Below are 19,995 nucleotides of genomic sequence, written 5' to 3' on the forward strand. Positions count from 1 at the left end.
CACATTCTTTTGGTGAGATTGGAAACCCAAATTGGTCTACACGGACAAGTTCTGGCCTGGCCTGCTCGGAAAGATATCAACTTGTCTCTGTGGATGGTTTGTCCTCTGACAAATCAACTATAAATTCCAGTGTTCCTCAAGGCTCCGTTTTAGGACCACTATTGTTTTCACTATATATTTTACCTCTTGGTGATGTCATTCGGAAACATAATGTTAACTTTCACTGCTATGTGGATGACACACAGCTGTACATTTCGATGAAGCATGGTGAAGCCCCAAAATTGCCCTCCCTGGAAGCCTGTGTAGCAGACATAAGGAAGTGGATGGCTGCAAATGTTCTACTTTTAAACTCGGACAAAACAGAGACGCTTGTTCTAGGTCCCAAGAAACAAAGAGATCTTCTGTTGAATCTGACAATTAATCTTGATGGTTGTACAGTCGTCTCAAATAAAACTGTGAAGAACCTCGGCGTTACTCTGGACCCTGATCTCTCTTTTGACGAACATATCAAGACTGCTTCAAGGACAGCTATTTTCCATCTACGTAACATTGCAAAAATCTGAAACTTTCTGTCGAAAAATGATGCAGAAAAATGAATCTATGCTTTTGTCACTTCTAGGTTAGACTACTGCAATGCTCTACTTTCTGGCTACCCGGATAAAGCACTAAATCATCTTCAGTTAGTGCTAAACACAGCTGCTAGAATCTTGACTAGAACCAAAAAATTTGATAATATTACTCCAGTGCTAGCCTCTCTACACTGGCTTCCTGTTAAGGCAAGGGTTGATTTCAAGGTTTTACTGCTAACCAACAAAGCATTACATGGGCTTGCTCCTACCTATCTTTCTGATTTGGTCCTGCCGTACATACCTACACGTACGCTATTGTCACAAGACCCAGGCCTCCTTACTGTCCCTAGAATTTCTAAGCAAACAGCTGGAGGCAGGGCTTTCTCCTATAGAGCTCCATTTCAATGGAATGGTCTGCCTACCCATGTGAGAGACACAGACTCGGTCTCAACCTTTAAGTCTTTATTGAAGACTCATCTCTTCAGTTGGTCCTATGATTGAGTGTAGTCTGGCCCAGGAGTGTGAGTTGGTGGTTGAAGATATCCCTCTAGTGGTGTGGGGGCTGTGCTTTAGCAAAGTGGGTGGGGTTATCTCCTGCCTGTTTGGCCCTGTCCGGGGGTATCGTAAGAAGGGGCCAGGGTCAGTCAGTTACAGCTGGAGTATTTCTCCTGTCTTATCCGGTGTCCTGTGTGAATTTAATTCTCTCTCTCTTTCTCTCTTTCTCTCTCTTTCTCTCTTTCTTTCTCTCTCTCTCGGAGGACCTGAGCCCTAGGACCATGCCTCAGGACTACCTGGCATGATGACTCCTTGCTGTCCCCAGTAAACCTGGCCGTGCTGCTGCTCCAGTTTCAATTGTTCTGCATGCGACTATGGAACCCTGACCTGTTCACCGGACGTGCTACCTGTCCCAGACCTGCTGTTTTCAACTCTCTAGAGAGAGCAGGAGCGGTAGAGAGTCTCTGAAAGATCGGCTATGAAAAGCCAACTGACATTTACTCCTGCTGGTCATCTATGAACATTTGAACATCTTGGCCATGTTCTGTTATAATCTCCACCCAGCACAGCCAGAAGAGGACTGGCCACCCCTCATTGCCTGGTTCCTCTCTAGGTTTCTTCCTAGGTTCTGGCCTTTCTAGGGAGTTTTGCCTAGCCACCGTGCTCCTACACCTGCATAGCTTGCTGTTTGGGGTTTTAGGCTGGGTTCCTGTAGGTGATAGAGGGAGCCACCAACATCCACCAGCTAAGAACGTGGTGCAACTCTCTGTTGTCACGAGCTCAGCCTCCAAAGTCCTGTGTGGTCTCCCCGCAGCGGTTTCATCCTTATCGTTTCACCCACCTCCATCACTGGTAGGCCTCGACAAGTTCGGTCGTAGAAACACTTAGCGAGCTGCTTTCTGTGGTGCTGTTGTGGCGCAGTTCTGTGGTCATGACGCAGAGCTCAAGTAGCTTGTTAGCTACGGGGATGGTAGTCTTCAGACGTCTGGACAGAAGGCGTTGCGCTGGGCTGCTGTCCATGTTGGGCTGCTGTTCCTCCCCTGCAAGATGGCTTTCCAGGGGTCATTGCTGTCACACAAGGCCCTGCGTAACAGGTTTTTTGCAGTCTTGACAGCTGACTCTGCCTTGCCATTTGTCTTTGGGTCTTGGAGAGGAGGTCACGTGGTCAAACTCCCATTCTTTCGGCAAAACGCTTGAACTGTGCATTAAATTGTGGGCCATTGTCCGTGATGACCTTGTCAGGCTGGCTTTGCATTGCAACCTGCGCCCTGCAGCCTACGATCAGGACATCATCAGCAATGGTTTAAATGCCCTTGAGGCCAGCCAGTAACTCGTGCTGCTTGCGTTGGTATACCTCAGGCACCACTGAGACACCAAACGGGAGCTTGAGCCAGCTATTCCGACCCCAGGGAGTCCAGACGGTAGTCATGAAGCTGCTTTCTTCGTCCAGCTTGCATTGAAGGAATGCATCTCGTGGTGAAAATCATGGCCTTGGGAAGCTTGTAGAGGACATCCTCCAGTGTCGGTATGATGTTGTGGGAGTATTTCAGTGCTTGGTTCAGATGCTTTGGGTCGATGCAGACCCTCAGCTTCTCTGGCTTTTTCACCATATTGTCAGTTGGTTCAGTCACAGATGTCATGTGGCCATGGACCTCATACTTGTTCAGCTGGGCTTTCACAGCCACTTTCATTGCAATTTGCACATTGCGAGGAGCACACTGGACTGGAGTGATGCTCTCATCCAATTCAAAGTGTACTTTCCCAGGTACTGATTCAACGGGCATGTTGAATACATCGTCATATCTGCTGATATCAGGGGTCCATGCTGGACATGCTCCACGATGTGCAGGTCATTTGGTACGGTGAATTGCATCAGTACCAGGCATTCGCATGTAGAGCCTGAGAGGAGAGGATGTTGACTGGTTTTCACAATCTCAAACTCCAGCTTGTGTTTGAGTCCCCAAATAACACATTCGGTCTCAAAGATGCTCATTAGCTCTCCTGAGTACAGCTTTAGGCTAGTATCGCTGGGCAAGAGATGTGTGTCAGGTGCCAGATTGATTTTGTCTTTGTAGCTCATTACGTTGCACATAGCACCGGAATCCAGTTGACATTGTTGCAGTTTGTTGTGTAATCATAGTGTCACAAACCATTTCTTCTTCTTGGGTGTACAGCACCAATGGATTCATGCATGGAAATGTCACTTTCACTGTTCTGAACACTGGGTGACATCATCAACACAGTGAATTTTGCCCTCACTCACCCTTCTTTTGCCTTTGAGACACACTTTTGCAAAGGGATTATTAGTTCCACAAGCTCTGCATGGTTTTCCATAAGCAGGGCAGTGCTCTATGCCTTCTGCGTATGCATTTCCACAGTATTTGCATGCTATGGGGCTGTCTATGTTCACCATTTGTGGTGAATTATTCTGCCTCGTTTGGTTTTGTCTGAATGTCTGCCTGGCAACAGCATGAATAGTATCAGTGTCAGTGCGTGGGGTTTCGATTTCCATTGCTCTCATTCTCATGTCAGTGACTTCGGCAGTGCGGCACATTTCAATGGCAGTTACTAATGTTAAGCCTCTCTCTCTTAGTAGACGCCGGCGCGTGTCCTCATTTGCAATTCCCAGTACTATTTTGTCACAAATCAGTTAATATTTCAATCCCCCATATTCACAAGTAGAGGATCTTTCCCTCAAACGGGTTACAAAGTTGTTTACTGAGTACCCCTCTTCCTGTTTGCAGCTTCCAAAAAACGAACCGCTCGTAACTGACTTTCCTGGCGGGTTTGAAATCATTCTCCAATGCATCCAGTATGGCCTTTGCATCACTCTGTTGTCGTGCTGTGAGGGTGAGATTGTGCGGTTAGATATGCCTGCATTCGCTGCCCATTAAACTCCTCAGAGTTGCCGCGTGGACCTCGTTGGGTTTCTCACGTACACCGGTCGCAAGCGCATAGTCCTCAAATTAGTCCCTGAAGTTGTCCCAATTAGTATTCCAGTCCCCTGTGAGAACCAAGGAATTTGGTGGTGGAATGTTCACTGCCATAGCGATGGAATAGGAGATCTCTTTGCCTTCAGCCATCGAGGTAGGTAGTGATGCTAGCTAGCCAGCAAACAACGAGTTGATCAGTGGTGTGACTAAATTTAGCAGTAGGAAATGGCGTCTGTTCGCATACGGAACGTAACTGCACCTACTGTGCCTTGTAAAATGATTCATTCCCCTTGGAGTTTTTCCTATTTTGTTACATTACAACCTGTAATTTAAATAGATTTTTATTTGGATTTCATGTCATGGACATACACAAAATAGTCAAAATTGGTGAAGTGAAATGAAAAAAATTACTTGTTTAAAAAAAATGGAATAAAAATGTGAAATGTGTTGCATGCATATGTATTCACCCCCTTTGCTCTGAAGCCCCTAAATAAGATATGGTGCAACCAATACCTTCAGAAGTCACACAATTAGTTAAATAAAGTCCACCTGTGTGCAATCTAAGTGTCACATAATCTCAGTATATATAAACCTGTTCTGAAAGGCCCCCGAGTCTGCAACACCACTAAGCAAGGGGCACCACCAAGTAAGTGACAATATGAATAGCAAGGAGCTCTCCAAAACAGGTCAGGGACAAAGTTGTGGAGAAGTACAGATCAGGGTTGGGTTCTAAAAAAATATCAGAAACTTTGAACATCCCACGGAAAAATGGAAAGAATATGGCACCACAACAAACCTGCCAAGAGAGGGTCACCCACCAAAACTCACGGACCAGGCAAGGAGGCCATTAATCAGAGAGGCAACCAAAGATAACCCTGAAGGAGCTGCAAAGCTCCACAGCGGAGATTGGAGTATCTGTGTCACGCCCTGACCTTAGAGAGCCTTTTTATGTCTCCATTTGTTTGGTCAGGGTGTGATTTGGGTGGGCATTCTATGTGTTGTATTTCTTTGTGTTTGGCCGAGTGTGATTCCCAATCAGAGGCAGCTGTCTATCATTGTCTCTGATTGGGAATCATACTTAGGTAGCCTTTTTTTCCCACCTATGTTGTGAGATCTTGTCCTTGCATTGTTGCTGTTGAGCCCTACTAGGCTGTACGTTTCTCTCTTTCTTGTGTTTGTGGTTATCATTAAAGAATATGATTAACCTACACCACGCGGCATCTTGGTCTAATTCCACCAACGACGATTGTCACAATCTGTCCATAGGAACACTTTAAGCCATTCACTCCACAGAGCTGAGCTTTATGGAAGAGTGGCCAGACAAAAAGCCACTGCTTAAAGAAAAAATAAGCAAACACACTTGGTGTTCGCCAAAAGGCATGTGGGAGACTCCCCAAATATAGGGAAGAAGGTACTCTGGTCAGATGAGACAAACATTGAGCTTTTTGGCCATCAAGGAAAACGCTATGTCTGGCGCAAACCCAACACCTCACATGACTCCGAGAACACCATCCCCACAGTGAAGCATGATGGTGGCAGCATCATGCTGTGGAGATGTTTTTCATCGGCAGGGACTGGGAAACTGGTCAGAATTGAAGGAATGATGGATGGCACTAAATACAGGACAATTCTTGAGGGAAACTTGTTTCAGTCTTCCAAAGATTTAAGACTGAGATGGAGGTTCACCTTCCAGCAGGACAATGACCCTAAGCATACTGCTAAAGCAACACTTGAGTAGTTTAAGGGGAAACGTTTAAATGTCTTGGAATGGCATAGTCAAAGCCCAGATCTCAATCCAATTGAGAATCTGTGGTATGACTTAAATACTGCTGTACACCAGCAGAACCCATCCAACTTGAAGCAGCTGCAGCAGTTTGCCTTGAAGAATGGGCAGAAATCCCAGTGGCTAGATGTGCCAAGCTTATAGAGACATACCCCAAGAGACTTGCAGCTGTAATTTTTGCAAAAGTTGGCTCTGCAAAGTATTGACTTTGGGGTGGTGAATAGTTATGCACAATCAAGTTTTCTGTTTTTTTGTTTCACAATAAAAAATGTTTAGCATCTTTAAAGTGGTAGGCATGTTGTGTAAATCAAATGGTACAAACCTCTCAAAAATCCATTTTAATTCCAGGTTGTAAGGCAACAAAATAGGAAAAATGCCAAGGGGGGTGAATACTTTTCCAAGCCCATGTATACTGTACTTAGCTACCAAAAATAACAAACATGGTTTTTGAGACACTGATACCTGATACCATGTTTCAGTATGATATATTGGATAAAAGAATAAAGACAGACACAAATGTCAAGTTCAATAGCCTTGTTGAAGCATTGTACAAGAACCCTACATACAGGGTCTGAGGAACAGCCCAGCTAGTCGATTACCTTTCAACTAGACATAATCTGTAATTATTTGCCTAGCCTAAAAAATTAATCATGATGTGCTGAAAATTAATACCAAAAAACTGTGCTGAAAATTAATGAATCTGCACAGCCCCTGCTGAAGCCAACGGAAAAGATGGTGGCGCTGAGGAAGGAGCCTGTCTTGCCGGTTCCTGCTTGATTTAGTTTTTTTATGGCAATTATTTGCGAAACTTGAAACAATTATGATGTTTCAGTATGATAGGCCTATTCAAGAAAATATCATAGACCCAGTTTTATTATATTGATAATTATTTTCTATGGAGCAAATTGAAAGAAAATGTATTATTACAAGGTTGAAGTAACTTTTCTTTATATGTGCACGTTTTAATTAATTACTTAATGTGTTAGTAGGCTTATGGATTACATTTTTCAAGTTATTCGCACAACCCTATTTTATTTATTAAATTAAGGCAATGAAAGCAGCTCATTTAAAAATATATAAGAACGAATTTATAAACAATCATCTGCCTATATGAAAAATGTATTTTGGGGCATACAGTAAGTGAACCAATAGATATGAGAGCCTCCACGAGTTTCCCCATGGAGCCACTAGCCAACTGTCTTTCCCGACGCAAGAGCTTCTGCTACAGCCCTCACTGTAAAATATAACATGTTGCCTGCCGGTGGTGCTTCGGCCTACTGGAACTTAACCCTGGGACTCCTGGTGCTCCCATTATGGAAACACACTTCAAAGAACACCACCCTCCTCCTCCTCTCTCACTGGAGCTTCCAGGGGGGAGTTTGGCAGGGAGGGGGCTGGCAGAGGGTTAATTGAAGCTAGAGGGTGAGGGGAGTTAGGGAGTAAGCCTCATAAAGTTCCAGTTCAATTCTGAACTTCTGGTGAGAGAACAGCTACACCAACATCTCTACACCAACTGCAGTTTCTACAACATACGGCTGACAAACGGGAGTGTGACATAGACATCCACCTGCCATGGTGTGTCACACACACACACGCACGCACGCACGCACGCACGCACGCACACACACACACACACACACACACACACACACACACACACACACACACACACACTCAGACAAAGCAACCCTATTCCATCCAATTTTGTGCATGACGTACGGCACCTACAAACACACTGGTCCACCCATTGAATCCATGGACATGAATTAGTGAAATAAACGTACAGTATGTCTAATGGACCCTCCATTAATGCAGAGGTCTACCAATGACAATGCAACATGGCTTTCTGTTTCCCCTCACACCAGAAAGAGAGAGAGAATAGAGTGAGCAGGTGAAGGGTGCCATTGCTGACGCCAGTGGTGTAAATAACTTAGGTAAAAATACTATACATTAATGTACTACTTAAATCATTTTTGGGAGGGTATCTGTACTTTACTTGATTATTTATATTTTTGACAACATTTACTTCACTACATTCCTTAAGAAAACAAATCACTTTTTACTGCATACATTTCCCCTGGCATCCAAAAGTACTCTTTACATTTTGAATGCTTAGCAGAACAGGAAAATGGTCCAATTCACACAATTATCAAGAAAACATCCCTGGTCATCCCTACTGCCTCTGATCTGGCGGACTCACTAAACACACAGTCTTCCTTTGTAAATTATGTTGGAGTGTGCCCATGGCTTTCTGTAAATAAATTAAATAAAAATAAATGGTGCCATCTGGTTTTCTTAATATAAGGAATTTGAAATTATTTAAACTTTTTCTTTTGATAATTAAGTATATTTTAGCAGTTTTATTTACTTTTGATACTTAGTATATTTAGTACATTTAAAGCTCAACTAGTATTTTACTGGGTAACTATCACTTTTATTTGAGTCATTTTCTATTAAGGTATCTTCATTTTACTCAAGCATGACAATTAGGTACATTTCCACCACTGGCTGACACCTCAGCTCCTGCCTCTATCTCAGCATGGTAGAGTGTCAAAAGGTGTGGTCTGTTCCTCCCAGAAATAACAGACACACAGCACAGGCAAAAGTAATTCATACACCCTACATTTCAAATATCTTATCACACACAAACACAATTCTAGGGTGCTGGCCCTCACTTGATGGGCCAAGAATGGATCCCTGTGGTACCCCACGTGTAATAAAGTAAAGTACATCTTGATGAACTGTAATATGCATATTGTTAAAAAGGTAACCATGAATCATAACGCCCATGTGGTGTGGTGTGTGGTGTGGGCTGAGGGGGAGGGCTTGGTGTGGGCTGAGGGGGAGGACGAAGCTAACTCTTACCTCACTGCTCCCAGCAAGAGCTTTGACTGACTTTATGATCTGCCCTCCCCACGGTAGCTTATACCATACAGTGGCTGCCTTTTGTCTGGCTACAGTGGAAATACCCAAACTACGCTGTACTCTGCAGTCAGTCAATGTACATCCCAAGCTTGGCCCACTACCGACACCAGCACTTCTCTCATTTATATACTGCAAGTGGTGAAAATGATGAAAATTATGACATCAGAAGAAATTGATTTACATTTCAACCTCCAAAATGGTGGGCGGGGGACAACTAATTTTTAGGGGGAACCAGAGTATTTCCAATTTATAATGGCCATACCTGTGACTTCAATCTGAACTGACCACTACTGCTGGTATATGTATGTTTGGGGGGGGGGGGGGGGGGGGTAACTCTTACAACCCTTTTTTAGGGTAGTCCTTCTAAAGAGATTCTGAATTCTATCAGTGGGTGTGTCGTGTGAGGGGAAAAACCACTCTCTTAGTGGCCAGGGCCACTGGGCAGGCAGGCAGGGGGAGATTATTGGCCCTTATTTCCTTAAGACCCCCCCCAATAAACCTGCCTGCTTTGTCTGCCAGAGGAGGGCCTTTTGTGTGAGACAAGGCAGAGTGATATACAGCCTGTGTTGTCATGGTTTCATTGATTGTAGAGCAATGCAGAGAGAGAGAGCGGCTTAGTGATGGTGTTGAGGATGCGAATGCAGCACCTCGTGCTGTGGCTAATGTGAAGGAGGAAGACCGTGAGTGATGGTGATAGGCATTCTCGTCTGAAGTGCTCCTCCCTCCCCTTTCTGAGGGTCATAACTCCTAAACATTCAGTCACCACACATGTACTAATATAAAGGATTCATTCAGACAAAGGTATTCAACTGTTGTGATCAGAAAGCAAAATAAATTAAGGAAAAAAGTTGGAACTACTGCACCTGGATGTAGCAAATGTACAAGAGCAAAATTTAAATGTGCAAAATAAAATTGATGGCATCGATTTTCCTAGGCTAATTTGCATTTAAATTTGGTGCTACTCAAGGTAAGGAAGGGGTGGTGTGTGTGCGCTGTTGAGGGGGAAAGGAGAGGAATTCAGATGGATGCACTCAAATCCACATTGCTGCTCATTTGCTATGATCACGCCTTAAATCGATAATGGACCTGGCACATGCAATAACATAAACTCAGCAAAAAAAGAAACGTTCCTTTTTCAGGACCCTGCCTTTCAAAGATAATTCGTAAAAATCCAAATAATTTCACAGATCTTCATTGTAAAGGGTTTAAACACTGTTTCCCATGCTGTTCAATGACCCATAAACAATTAATGAACATGCACCTGTGGAACGGTCGTTGAGACACTAACGGCTTACAGACGGTAGGCAATTAAGGTCACAGTTATGAAAACTTAGGACACTAAAGAAGCCTTTCTACTGGCTCTGAAAAACACCAAAAGAAAGATGCCCAGGGTCCCTGTTCATCTGCGTGAATGTGCCTTAGGCATGCTGCAAGGAAGCATGAGGACTACAGATGTGGCCACAGCGCTACAGGGAGACAGGACGGACCGCTGTTCGTCCTCGCAGTGGCAGACTATGTGTAACAACACCTGCACAGGACCGGTACATCCTAACATCACACCTGCAGGACAGGTACAGGATGGCAACAACAACTGCCCAAGTTACACCAGGAACGCACAATCCCTCCATCAATGCTCAGACTGTCCGCAATAGGTTGAGAGAGGTTGGGCTGAGGACTTGTAGGCCTGTTGTAAGCAGGTCCTCACCAGACATCACCGGCAACAACGTTACTCGCCTATGGGCACAAACCCACCGTTGCTGGACCAGACAGGACTGGCAAAAAGTGCTCTTCATTGACGAGTCGAGGTTTTGTCTCACCAGGGGTGAATTTGCTTTTATTATTGAAGGAAGGCGCGTTACAGCGAGGCCTGTACTCTGGAGCGGGATCGATTTGGAGGTGCAGGGTCCGTCATGGTCTGGGGCGGTGTGTCACAGCATCATTGGACTGAGCTTGTTGTCATTGCATCTCAATGCTGTGCGTTAAAGGGAAGACATCCTCCTCCCTCATGTGGTACCCTTCCTGTTGGCTCATCCTGACATGACCCTCCAGCATGAAAATGCCACCAGCCATACTGCTCGTTCTGTGCGTGATTTCCTGCAAGACAGGAATGTCAGTGTTCTTCCATGGTCAGTGAAGAGCCCGGATCTCAACCCCATTGAGCACGTCTGGAACCTGTTGGATCGGAGGGTGAGGGCTAGTGCCATTCCCCCAAAAATGTCTGGGAACTTGGTGGAAGAGTGGGGTAACATCTCACAGCAAGAACTGGCTAATCTGGTGCAGTCCACGAGGAGGAGATGCACTGCAGTACTTAATGCAGCTGGTGGCCACACCAGATACTGACTGTTACTTTTGATTTTGACCCCCCCACCCCCCTTTGTTCAGGGACACATTATTAAATCTGTTAGTCACATGTCTGTGGAACTTGTTCAGCTTATGTCTCAGTTGTTGAATCTTGTTATGTTCATACAAATATTTACACATGTTAAGTTTGATGAAAATAAACGCAGTTTATGTGCACCATGCCTCATGCAGGTGTGTGTGTTTCTGAGTGCCTACAGTCCAAAGAGATGCAGGACAGATGAGAGACTAACTTCAATCAGATGTGCGTGTGCCTGCTCCCAAGTTACTGGGAACACATGGAGGGAGGGAGTGAAAGAGGGAGAAAGAAAGAAAGAAAGAAAGAAAGAAAGAAAGAAAGAAAGAAAGAAAGAAAGAAAGAAAGAAAGAAAGAAAACAGAGACCTGAGGAAGCTGGTGAGAGGAGTTAAAAAGGACTAAAAAAGTATTTAGTCAGCCACCAATTGTGCAAGTTCTCCCACTTAAAAAGATGAGAGAGGCCTGTAATTTGCATAATAGGTACACTTCAACTATGACAGACAAAATAAGAAGAAAAAAAAAATCCAGAAAATCACATTGTAGGATTTTTAATGAATTTATTAGCAAATTATGGTGGAAAATAAGTATTTGGTCACCTACAAACAAGCAAGATTTCTGGCTCTCACAAACCTGAGGAGCCTTCTTTAAGAGGCTCCTCTGTCCTCCACTCGTTACCTGTATTAATGGCACCTGTTTGAACTTGTTATCAGTATAAAAGACACCTGTCCACAACCTCAAACAGTCACACTCCAAACTCCACTATGGCCAAGACCAAAGAGCTGTCAAAGGACACCAGAAACAAAATTGTAGACCTGCACCAGGCTGGGAAGACTGAATCTGCAATAGGTAAGCAGCTTGGTTTGAAGAAATCAACTGTGGGAGCAATTATTAGGAAATGGAAGACATACAAGACCACTGATAATCTCCCTCGATCTGGGGCTCCACGCAAGATCTCACCCCGTGGGGTCAAAATGATCACAAGAACGGTGAACAAAAATCCCAGAACCACACGGGGACCTAGTGAATGACCTGCAGAGAGCTGGGACCAAAGTAACAAAGCCTACCATCAGTAAGGACATTGAATATGAAACGTGGCTGGGTCTTTCAGCATGACAATGATCCCAAACACACCGCCCGGGCAACGAAGGAGTGACTTCGTAAGAAGCATTTCAAGGTCCTGGAGTGGCCTAGCCAATCTCCAGATCTCAACCCCATAGAAAATCTTTCGAGGGAGTTGAAAGTCCATGTTGCCCAGCAACAGCCCCAAAACATCACTGCTCTAGAGGAGATCTACATGGAGGAATGGGCCAAAATACCAGCAACATTGTGTGAAAACCTTGTGAAGACTTACAGAAAACGTTTGACCTCTGTCATTGCCAACAAAGGGTATGTAACAACGTATTGAGATAAACTTTTGTTATTGACAAAATACTTATTTTCCACCATAATTTGCAAATAAATTCATTCAAAATATGTCATAGTTGAAGTGTACCTATGATGAAAATTACAGGCCTCTCTCATCTTTTTAAGTTGGAGAACTTGCACAATTGGTGGCTGACTAAATACTTTTTTGCCCCACTGTATAGGAGACGGGCTCATTTTGGTTCCATATGTTTGATGTGTTTGATACCGTTCCATTTATTCCATTCCAGCCATCACAATGAGTCTGTCATCTTATAGCTCTTCCCACCAGCCTCCTCTGATAATGACCCTTACAAAAAAGCACAGCAAATTTGCAGTTTCATAAGTGAATTAGCTGTTCTCACATGTTGAGCTTAAATTTGACATAACAAAAAAAACACATTTTCACAAGTATATATGTTGAATTCACATGTTAACACCACCTTTTCACATGTGAGAATAACATGTTTTCACCTCACATGTGAATTGCAGTTTCACATATGAAATTTGAAAATCGAATATGCAGTTTCACATGAGATTTTCACATGAACGTTTTTCACATATGAAACTGCAAATTAGATTTTTACATGTGATTGTTGCACTTTTAAATGTGAAAGTGAAAATCTAATTTGCAGAAAACTCCACGTGAAAATCTCACATTCAGTTATGGTATTTTAAAGTTAAAGCAAATTCACATGTAGGGTTGAAATAATGTTATTCTCCTCACATATGAAACGATGGTGATAACATGTTGCAGTAGCAATGTTTCCACTGGTGGAATTAGGGTGACCACACCTAAAAAGCCGAAATACGGGACATTCTCGGAACAGTGGACAGAATACATTTTTGGGGCCAGGTTAATAGATCACATTCAAATGGAAACATCGTTCTGCTGTATGAAGGTCACTGCCTGTTAAAGGGCCAATCCTTAGTTGCTACATCCATTTTTGGACGTATAAAAGAATGATATGTACCCATTGATTCTTAAAGAATATAAATGCCTCATGAGCTAAGTTCAGCTGTCGCACCCCATCAGAATCCAAAATATAAGCTTGTTTTACTCCAATTTTTATAAGCAAAGTAAACGTAAATAACCACTGTACAGCCTAAAAACATGGTTAAAACTATCATTTGGATATCATGGATGGTCAGTCCTTGCATCCATAGTGTAGTCTATGGATTTGAGAAAGGTTGCATTTCTCCAGCCCCATCCCTCAGCTTTGACTGTACTTGTGGCAGGGAGTACACTTTGTTAATGGATTGCTGCTTTAAAACACCTTTAATTGAGTCATAGTGTTATTATATGGTGCAATCCTCTAGTGAGTGAGTTACTTTTGTGCTGTTAATATCAAGCAAAACTCGAGAAAAAAATGATTACTATTGCAAACAAAAGATATGATATTGAAAGCAAAACATTGTAAGGTAACAATTTAAATGAAAAAGAACGCCTCCCTCGTTCCTGCAATCTGCAATCTTTGGTTATATTACCCTGGCCTTTGCTGCCTTTTTTTACAGTTGCAAGTTTTGGCATTCATTCCAGCAACATAGCACCCTGCATCCCACTGCCGATTTGCCTCTGAAGCTCAAAATTAACATGTGAAACTTCACACGTGTCTGAAAATCACGTGTGTTTTTTGTTGTTGTAAGGGGAGATATAGAGAGAAAACACAAACAGACCCCACAGAGCCCCAGGACAACAACACAATTTGACCCAACCAAATCATGAGAAAACAAACATAGAATTACTTGACACGTTGAAAATAATTAACAAAAAAGAGTGCTATTTGGCCCTAAACAGTGAGTACACAGTGGCAGAATACCTGACCACTGTGACTGACCCAAAATTAAGGATAGCTTTGACTATGTACAGACTCAGTGAGCATAGCCCTGATATTGAGAAAGGTCGCCGTAGTCAGACCTGGCTCTCAAGAGAAGACAGGCTATGTGCACACTGCCCAAAACGAGATGCACATCCTAACCTCCTGCCAAATGTATGACCATATTATTTCCCTCAGATTACACAGACCCACAAAGAATTCGAAAACGAATGCAATTTTGATAAACTCCCATATTGATTGGATGAAATACCACAGTGTGCCATCACAGCAGCAAGATGTGTGACCTGTTGCCACAAGAAAACGGCAACCAGTGAAGACCAAACACCATTATAAATACAACCCATATTTACATTTATTTCTTTTCCCTTGTCTACATCGTTACAACACTGTATATAGCCATAATATGACATTTGAAATGTCTCTATTCCTTTGGAACTTTTGTGAGTGTAATGTTTACTGTTCATTTTTTATTGTTTATTTCACTTTAGTTTATTATTTATTTTACTTGCTTTGGCAATGTGAACATATGTTTCCCATGCTAATAAAGCCATTTGAATAGAGAGAGAGAGAGAGAGAGAGAGAGAGAGAGAGAGAGAGAGAGAGAGAGAGAGTGAAAGAAAGGGAGGGAGAGAGAGAGGGAGTGAGATAGAGAGAAAGGGAGTGAGAGAGAGAGAGCGCAAGCATAGGGACCAGCAGGACCAGGGGGACCAGGAGGAATAACACCTGGACGTGAGAAGGAGTCACTTTCATCTGCTCCCAGACCTCCAGACCCTCCAGACCAGCTGCCTTGCCCAAAGGGGGAGAGGGGACAGGGCCATACCTCATCAGAGCCGAGGCACTCCAACCTGTCGACACTCACTTCCTAACGACACACTGAGTTACACTGAGTTCCGCTGCCTCGGCTGTCAGAAGCTCTCCCACAGATCTTTTATGATCAGTGTTCATACAGGTTATAGGTCTACAATTTCAATCTGGGTAAATGCAGTCTGTCTGTACTCAATGTCTACAGGCCTTCACTCACTGATCTTTCAATGCAAACATCATATGGTTCCCGAAAGCATGCCATTTCTTTTTTTACATTACTCCGTGTGCATGTGTTGGGAGAGTGGCATGTGAGTTTGACATGATAGTAAAAGGAGATGCTTTAAGCTGTCATAAGACAGTCCTAACAGAAATGGCATGTTTTGATCCTCAACCAACTAGACAGTCTGTCTCCTTTGGATCCATGGATAGAGAGCCCATTCGACAAGAAGGCCATGATTTGAATCAAGTCAGTCCCTGATACACTTGACAAATGTAAATAAAATGGTAAAATCTTTACAGAACTGTTCCAATACAGTCCAGGTCAGACTTAAGTGTCTGAATAGTGTGCTGAAGAGACTGCAGACGGCATGTTAGTTGAGAGGCACACAAACACATGGATGCACACACACACACACACACACACACTAGCACGCACACACACACACACACACACACACACACACACACACACACACACACACAAGCACGCACACTTACACCAGCAACACTTGCAGAGAATCCACATGTACCAATTCACACACATGCACACATATACATATGCAAACAGTAAATCATGCACACATACTCCAACAACAAGCACACAACAGAGCCAGAGTTATAGTTACAGCATCAGCAAGGCATGAAAAATGACTTTCAAAAAGACACAAAGCCACGCTTCCATACCTTCAACACAGGCCTCCCTCCATGCTGTATAGGTTTCTTGTTTCTTTCCTGTTATACTACACCATATCTGGGTCTTGCTCTGCCAGCCTCAGAATAGACCAAGGGTAGAGGAGGAGCTGGAGGTGGGAAAAAATCCTGCATGAATTAGAATTCCAAAAGCAGTCATGTGATTCAAATGAGCCAATGGTTAGCATCTATTAGCCTGTGGCCTTCCCCCTTCCCCCTGGCCCTCCTCCCTTGTTGTCTTGTAGAATGGCGATGACACGGCTGTAGTACAGAATGCCTGTCATTGTCTCCATGGTAGCACAGAGAGATTTAACCCTTACTTGTGATGTTACTGCATCTCCCACAAAATTGGAGTTTGGTTAGGGTGTGTGAGTGGGTCTGCCAAAGCTGTGCATTGATAGAGTAACATGCAAGTGCATTACAATGTGTGTGTGTGTGTCTTGTGCGTGTGTGAGAGAGAGAGAGAGAGAGAGAGAGAGAGAGAGAGAGAGAGAGAGAGAGAGAGAGAGAGAGAGAGAGAGCGAGAGAGAGAGAGAGAGAGTCATTACAGGGGACTATATAGAACTTCTGAAGCTTGACGGCTTTGAGTTTATGGTCCATTTATGGTGCAATGGAAAGTCATCTATGATTGAAAACAGAGTGCTAATCACTCGAGTGCTCATTTTGAAACAACTAAAATATGAATGATTTGTTCTCGGTCTTGGGTAATAAAAGGTTCCGAAATGTAATTAAATCGGGGGACATCGAAGGCTACTAAGTGATTGTACACGTAATTGTGCTAGACACACAGGTGCAGACAGCAATAGGGTAGTTAGGCAGGTCAGGAAATGGCTAGGGCAGGAAATGGCTGGGAAACTGAGGGAAGTGAGGCTGCTGTATTCTACCTTTTATTTGATGGCAGGATAGTTTTTTTGTCAGCTCATCACATGTGGAAGGAAAAAGGAACCGTAAAGTGAATAATTACTATGATCAGATTGAAGCAGTTGTGCACAATGATACTAGCTGCCTGACTTTTCACACAAAAATATTTTGTGGAACCAATATATAATGACTAATAACAAAACAATAGCACACTTTAAAGAGAAGTGAGATGGCTATTAACAAACTGAATTTCACTGTTTATTATGCTCCTAAAAAAGCTGGTACATTCCATGTAATTTGTTTAGTGTATGTTCGGTTCGAACAGTAATGTCCAATGGGCTGTTTGTAGGTGACGACAGAGGCCGATTGGGATGAATGGGAGCTCTGACACACACACACACATAAACACACACACACACATACACACACACACACTGTGGAATCCAGCCAGGATTAGATAGCCGCCTCTGACTCTATTTCTCCCTGCTGCTGTACCGCCACCACAGCTCCTCAGCTTCCGCCCTCAGCTTCCCTCCACAACCAAGACCATAGGACCAGAAGACCATGTCCACCACCGAGGGGGTCAAGACCCCTATCCCTGGCCCCACAGAGGCCACCAGTCTGGTAAGGGGTCCAAGCCAAGAACAGGTAAGGGCCAGGCCCGGGGCTTCATTTAACCTCTTACAGCTTTTTCATATCATAGCTTTCTGGTAGAAAGTGTTTTTTATTTTTGAGTATTCTTATGTGGAATGATATTACATCATGTTGATGAGCTAGACTTTGATTGATGGGGTAGTTTTACATTGTTCAGACATATCTTGGAGGAGTGATATTGTATTGTGTAAATGTGTTCACTATGTGTATGTCATTTTGAGTTTTTTTTAGCAATACGAAGAAGATGGGGCAAAATATACATGGCTACATAGACACAGCTGTCTCGGTTGATATCATCCGCCATAGTGCGGTAGATGGCGTGATTGTGGTGTAATCTGATTACAGTATGGTACTGCACGTACATGGAGTTGATGACTGAAATTAAGCATGTGCATACTGCGTGGTCCAATTATAGCAGGCTAGTTCTGACCTGTCTTTGACCTAGCTGTACAGAGGATTATATTCTACATCTCTACACAAACTTTATATCCTACTACTGCATAAAAGACATGGCTGATAGCCTGGAACAACGCTGAGCGATATGTAATCTAATCGCAAGTACAGTCCATCAGTACCACTGAGATGTACTTGACTGGGGGGGTTATATTGTCCTTAACCGAATCTGCTAAATACAGAATATCATCCATGTTTGTGTAGCCTCTGATGATTTGAAGTCAATGCCATTACAGTGTTTTGAGCGAGATGCATTCATTTTGTATTTTGACTGTTTACTTCGCAAGCTTCTCCCATGTTTATTCGACCATTCAGACGTTTCTCCTGCAATTCCGTTTCACCAACTCTTAACATTTAGGAACATTGAACACGTAAGTGTGTTAACTATGGCCTCGTGTTGATCTCGCATCGTGTGATAAAGCTTGGAGCAGTAGATGGAAATATTTGACGTGGCGTCACGGTAATGGGGAGATGCTGATTGACTTTTTTTGCTCGATAATCTAGAGAAAAAACAACAGAAGAAGAAGAAGAAGAAGAAGAAGGGAGAGTCTCTGTGTGAACAGTGACCTACGGTCAACTCTGGAATTATACACCACTACATGCTGTGTACCACTCACTGGCCATGTTGTTCTTGATGTTGCTCTAAATACATTAAGGCCCTTATCCTAACCTGATACAGCCAAACCTAATTATTGTTGTATAAAATAATTGACTTCTTTCTCTGTATGTCGCTTATTTAAGCACAACATGTTTCGGAGTTTCTGATCATCTGAAATTATACTGAACAGAATATATAAGGAAAGTGAATGTTCAATTATTTAGGTACATCACTGACATACAGCCTCATTTAATTGCTGTCATTTCACCATAGTGGGTTGCTGTCATTTCACCATAGTGGGTTGCTGTCATTTTCCAACAGTGTTTGAACAGCTGAATGTTTACACATTTATATTTTGTGTATTAAATTGACAGTGCTCTTTTATGTATGTGCAAGACCATTTCCCTACAAGGCCAATTAAGTTGATGTTTTATTCTATGGGGTTGTGTTGGGTCAGTATTAGGTCCTGCTTTTCTGTGCTCAAAGTTATGGGTGTTATTCTCCACAAGATGGCAGCAGCATACAGTACTGCCAAGAGGGCCCTGCTACCAGGTTGCCCAAACAGCTCTGTAAATCTAAGGAAGGTTGCTGGAGCGTTGCATAAACCGAAGGGCATGCGTTCAAACACAAACAGGCCAAACGGTGTAGGCTACAGAGCACGGTTTTCTCACTTTGGAAGAAAGTATAACATTCTGTGTAAAGACAATGCTTTTTTAAACATTATTTTCACCTACATTCCTCAAACACACTGACTTCTAAGAGATATGGAAACATCTTCCCATGGCCAAAAGTGAAAGTGGATCCCTGAAAGCAATGGCTGATATGGTAAACTCGCCACCTTTCTTTTCACATCCTCCTTTGAGCAACATCCTGTTGTTGTTTTTTAGGGTCTTGGACTAACTTTTTTGGATCTTTTCATCTACTGCAGGAATCCTTTGAAGAACATTTATAAGCCTTGTTCAGAACTTTAACTCTCCTGGATGGGATTTTAGTTCCCAGAAAATGGTCAACAACTGTCGAGAGATACCTCAAAGCTAGAACATGTTATTTTACTGTCTCTGTCACATTTGGAATTCCAGTTACTCGTGTCCTTCATTTAAATTCCCATGCTCATTAAGTTAATTCACCCATTCATTTGATTAGTCAGCACATTTACCAGCTTGACCCAGGGACTCTAGCTATGACAAGGGGTGAAAGTAGATTACATTTCTTACTGGTACGAGGCCTACTACTAAAAATGTTATGGGTCTAACCATTGAATTGCATATAGAATCCCTATTCATTTTAGTGATCTCCGTGGGCATAGCAGGCCTAATAAAGGTTTGTCATATAACTTTTATCATCCGTTACATTTTAATGTGGCATAAACACAACCAGTCATGTTTTCATCTGATTGT

At 43.0% G+C, this 19,995-nt stretch overlaps 2 protein-coding genes across 5 annotated transcripts in view; one reads left to right on the plus strand and one right to left on the minus strand.

Annotated features, from left to right (window-relative positions):
- Positions 1 to 16,150, minus strand: part of LOC110532130 (polyhomeotic-like protein 2) — a 49,756-nt gene extending 33,606 nt beyond the window's left edge. For 2 of the 4 annotated variants that reach the window (XM_090184342.1, XM_021615755.3), the window contains exon 1: positions 16,027 to 16,150. The gene's annotated coding sequence lies outside the window, so the exon portion shown is untranslated. The remainder of the gene's footprint in view (positions 1 to 16,026) is intronic. The other 2 variants (XM_090184341.1, XM_021615753.3) reach the window with 1 other exon arrangement.
- A 1,246-nt stretch (positions 16,151 to 17,396) lies between these two features.
- Positions 17,397 to 19,995, plus strand: part of glut1b (solute carrier family 2, facilitated glucose transporter member 1) — a 37,506-nt gene continuing 34,907 nt past the window's right edge. The window contains exon 1 of the mRNA XM_021617145.3: positions 17,397 to 17,541. Within this exon, the coding sequence (XP_021472820.2) occupies positions 17,458 to 17,541 (84 nt within the window). The 5' untranslated portion in view covers positions 17,397 to 17,457. The remainder of the gene's footprint in view (positions 17,542 to 19,995) is intronic.

The sequence above is a fragment of the Oncorhynchus mykiss genome, chromosome 9, assembly GCF_057628025.1.
Source record: "Oncorhynchus mykiss isolate SJ-2025 chromosome 9, ASM5762802v1, whole genome shotgun sequence".
NCBI classification, from domain to species: Eukaryota; Metazoa; Chordata; class Actinopteri; order Salmoniformes; family Salmonidae; genus Oncorhynchus; species Oncorhynchus mykiss.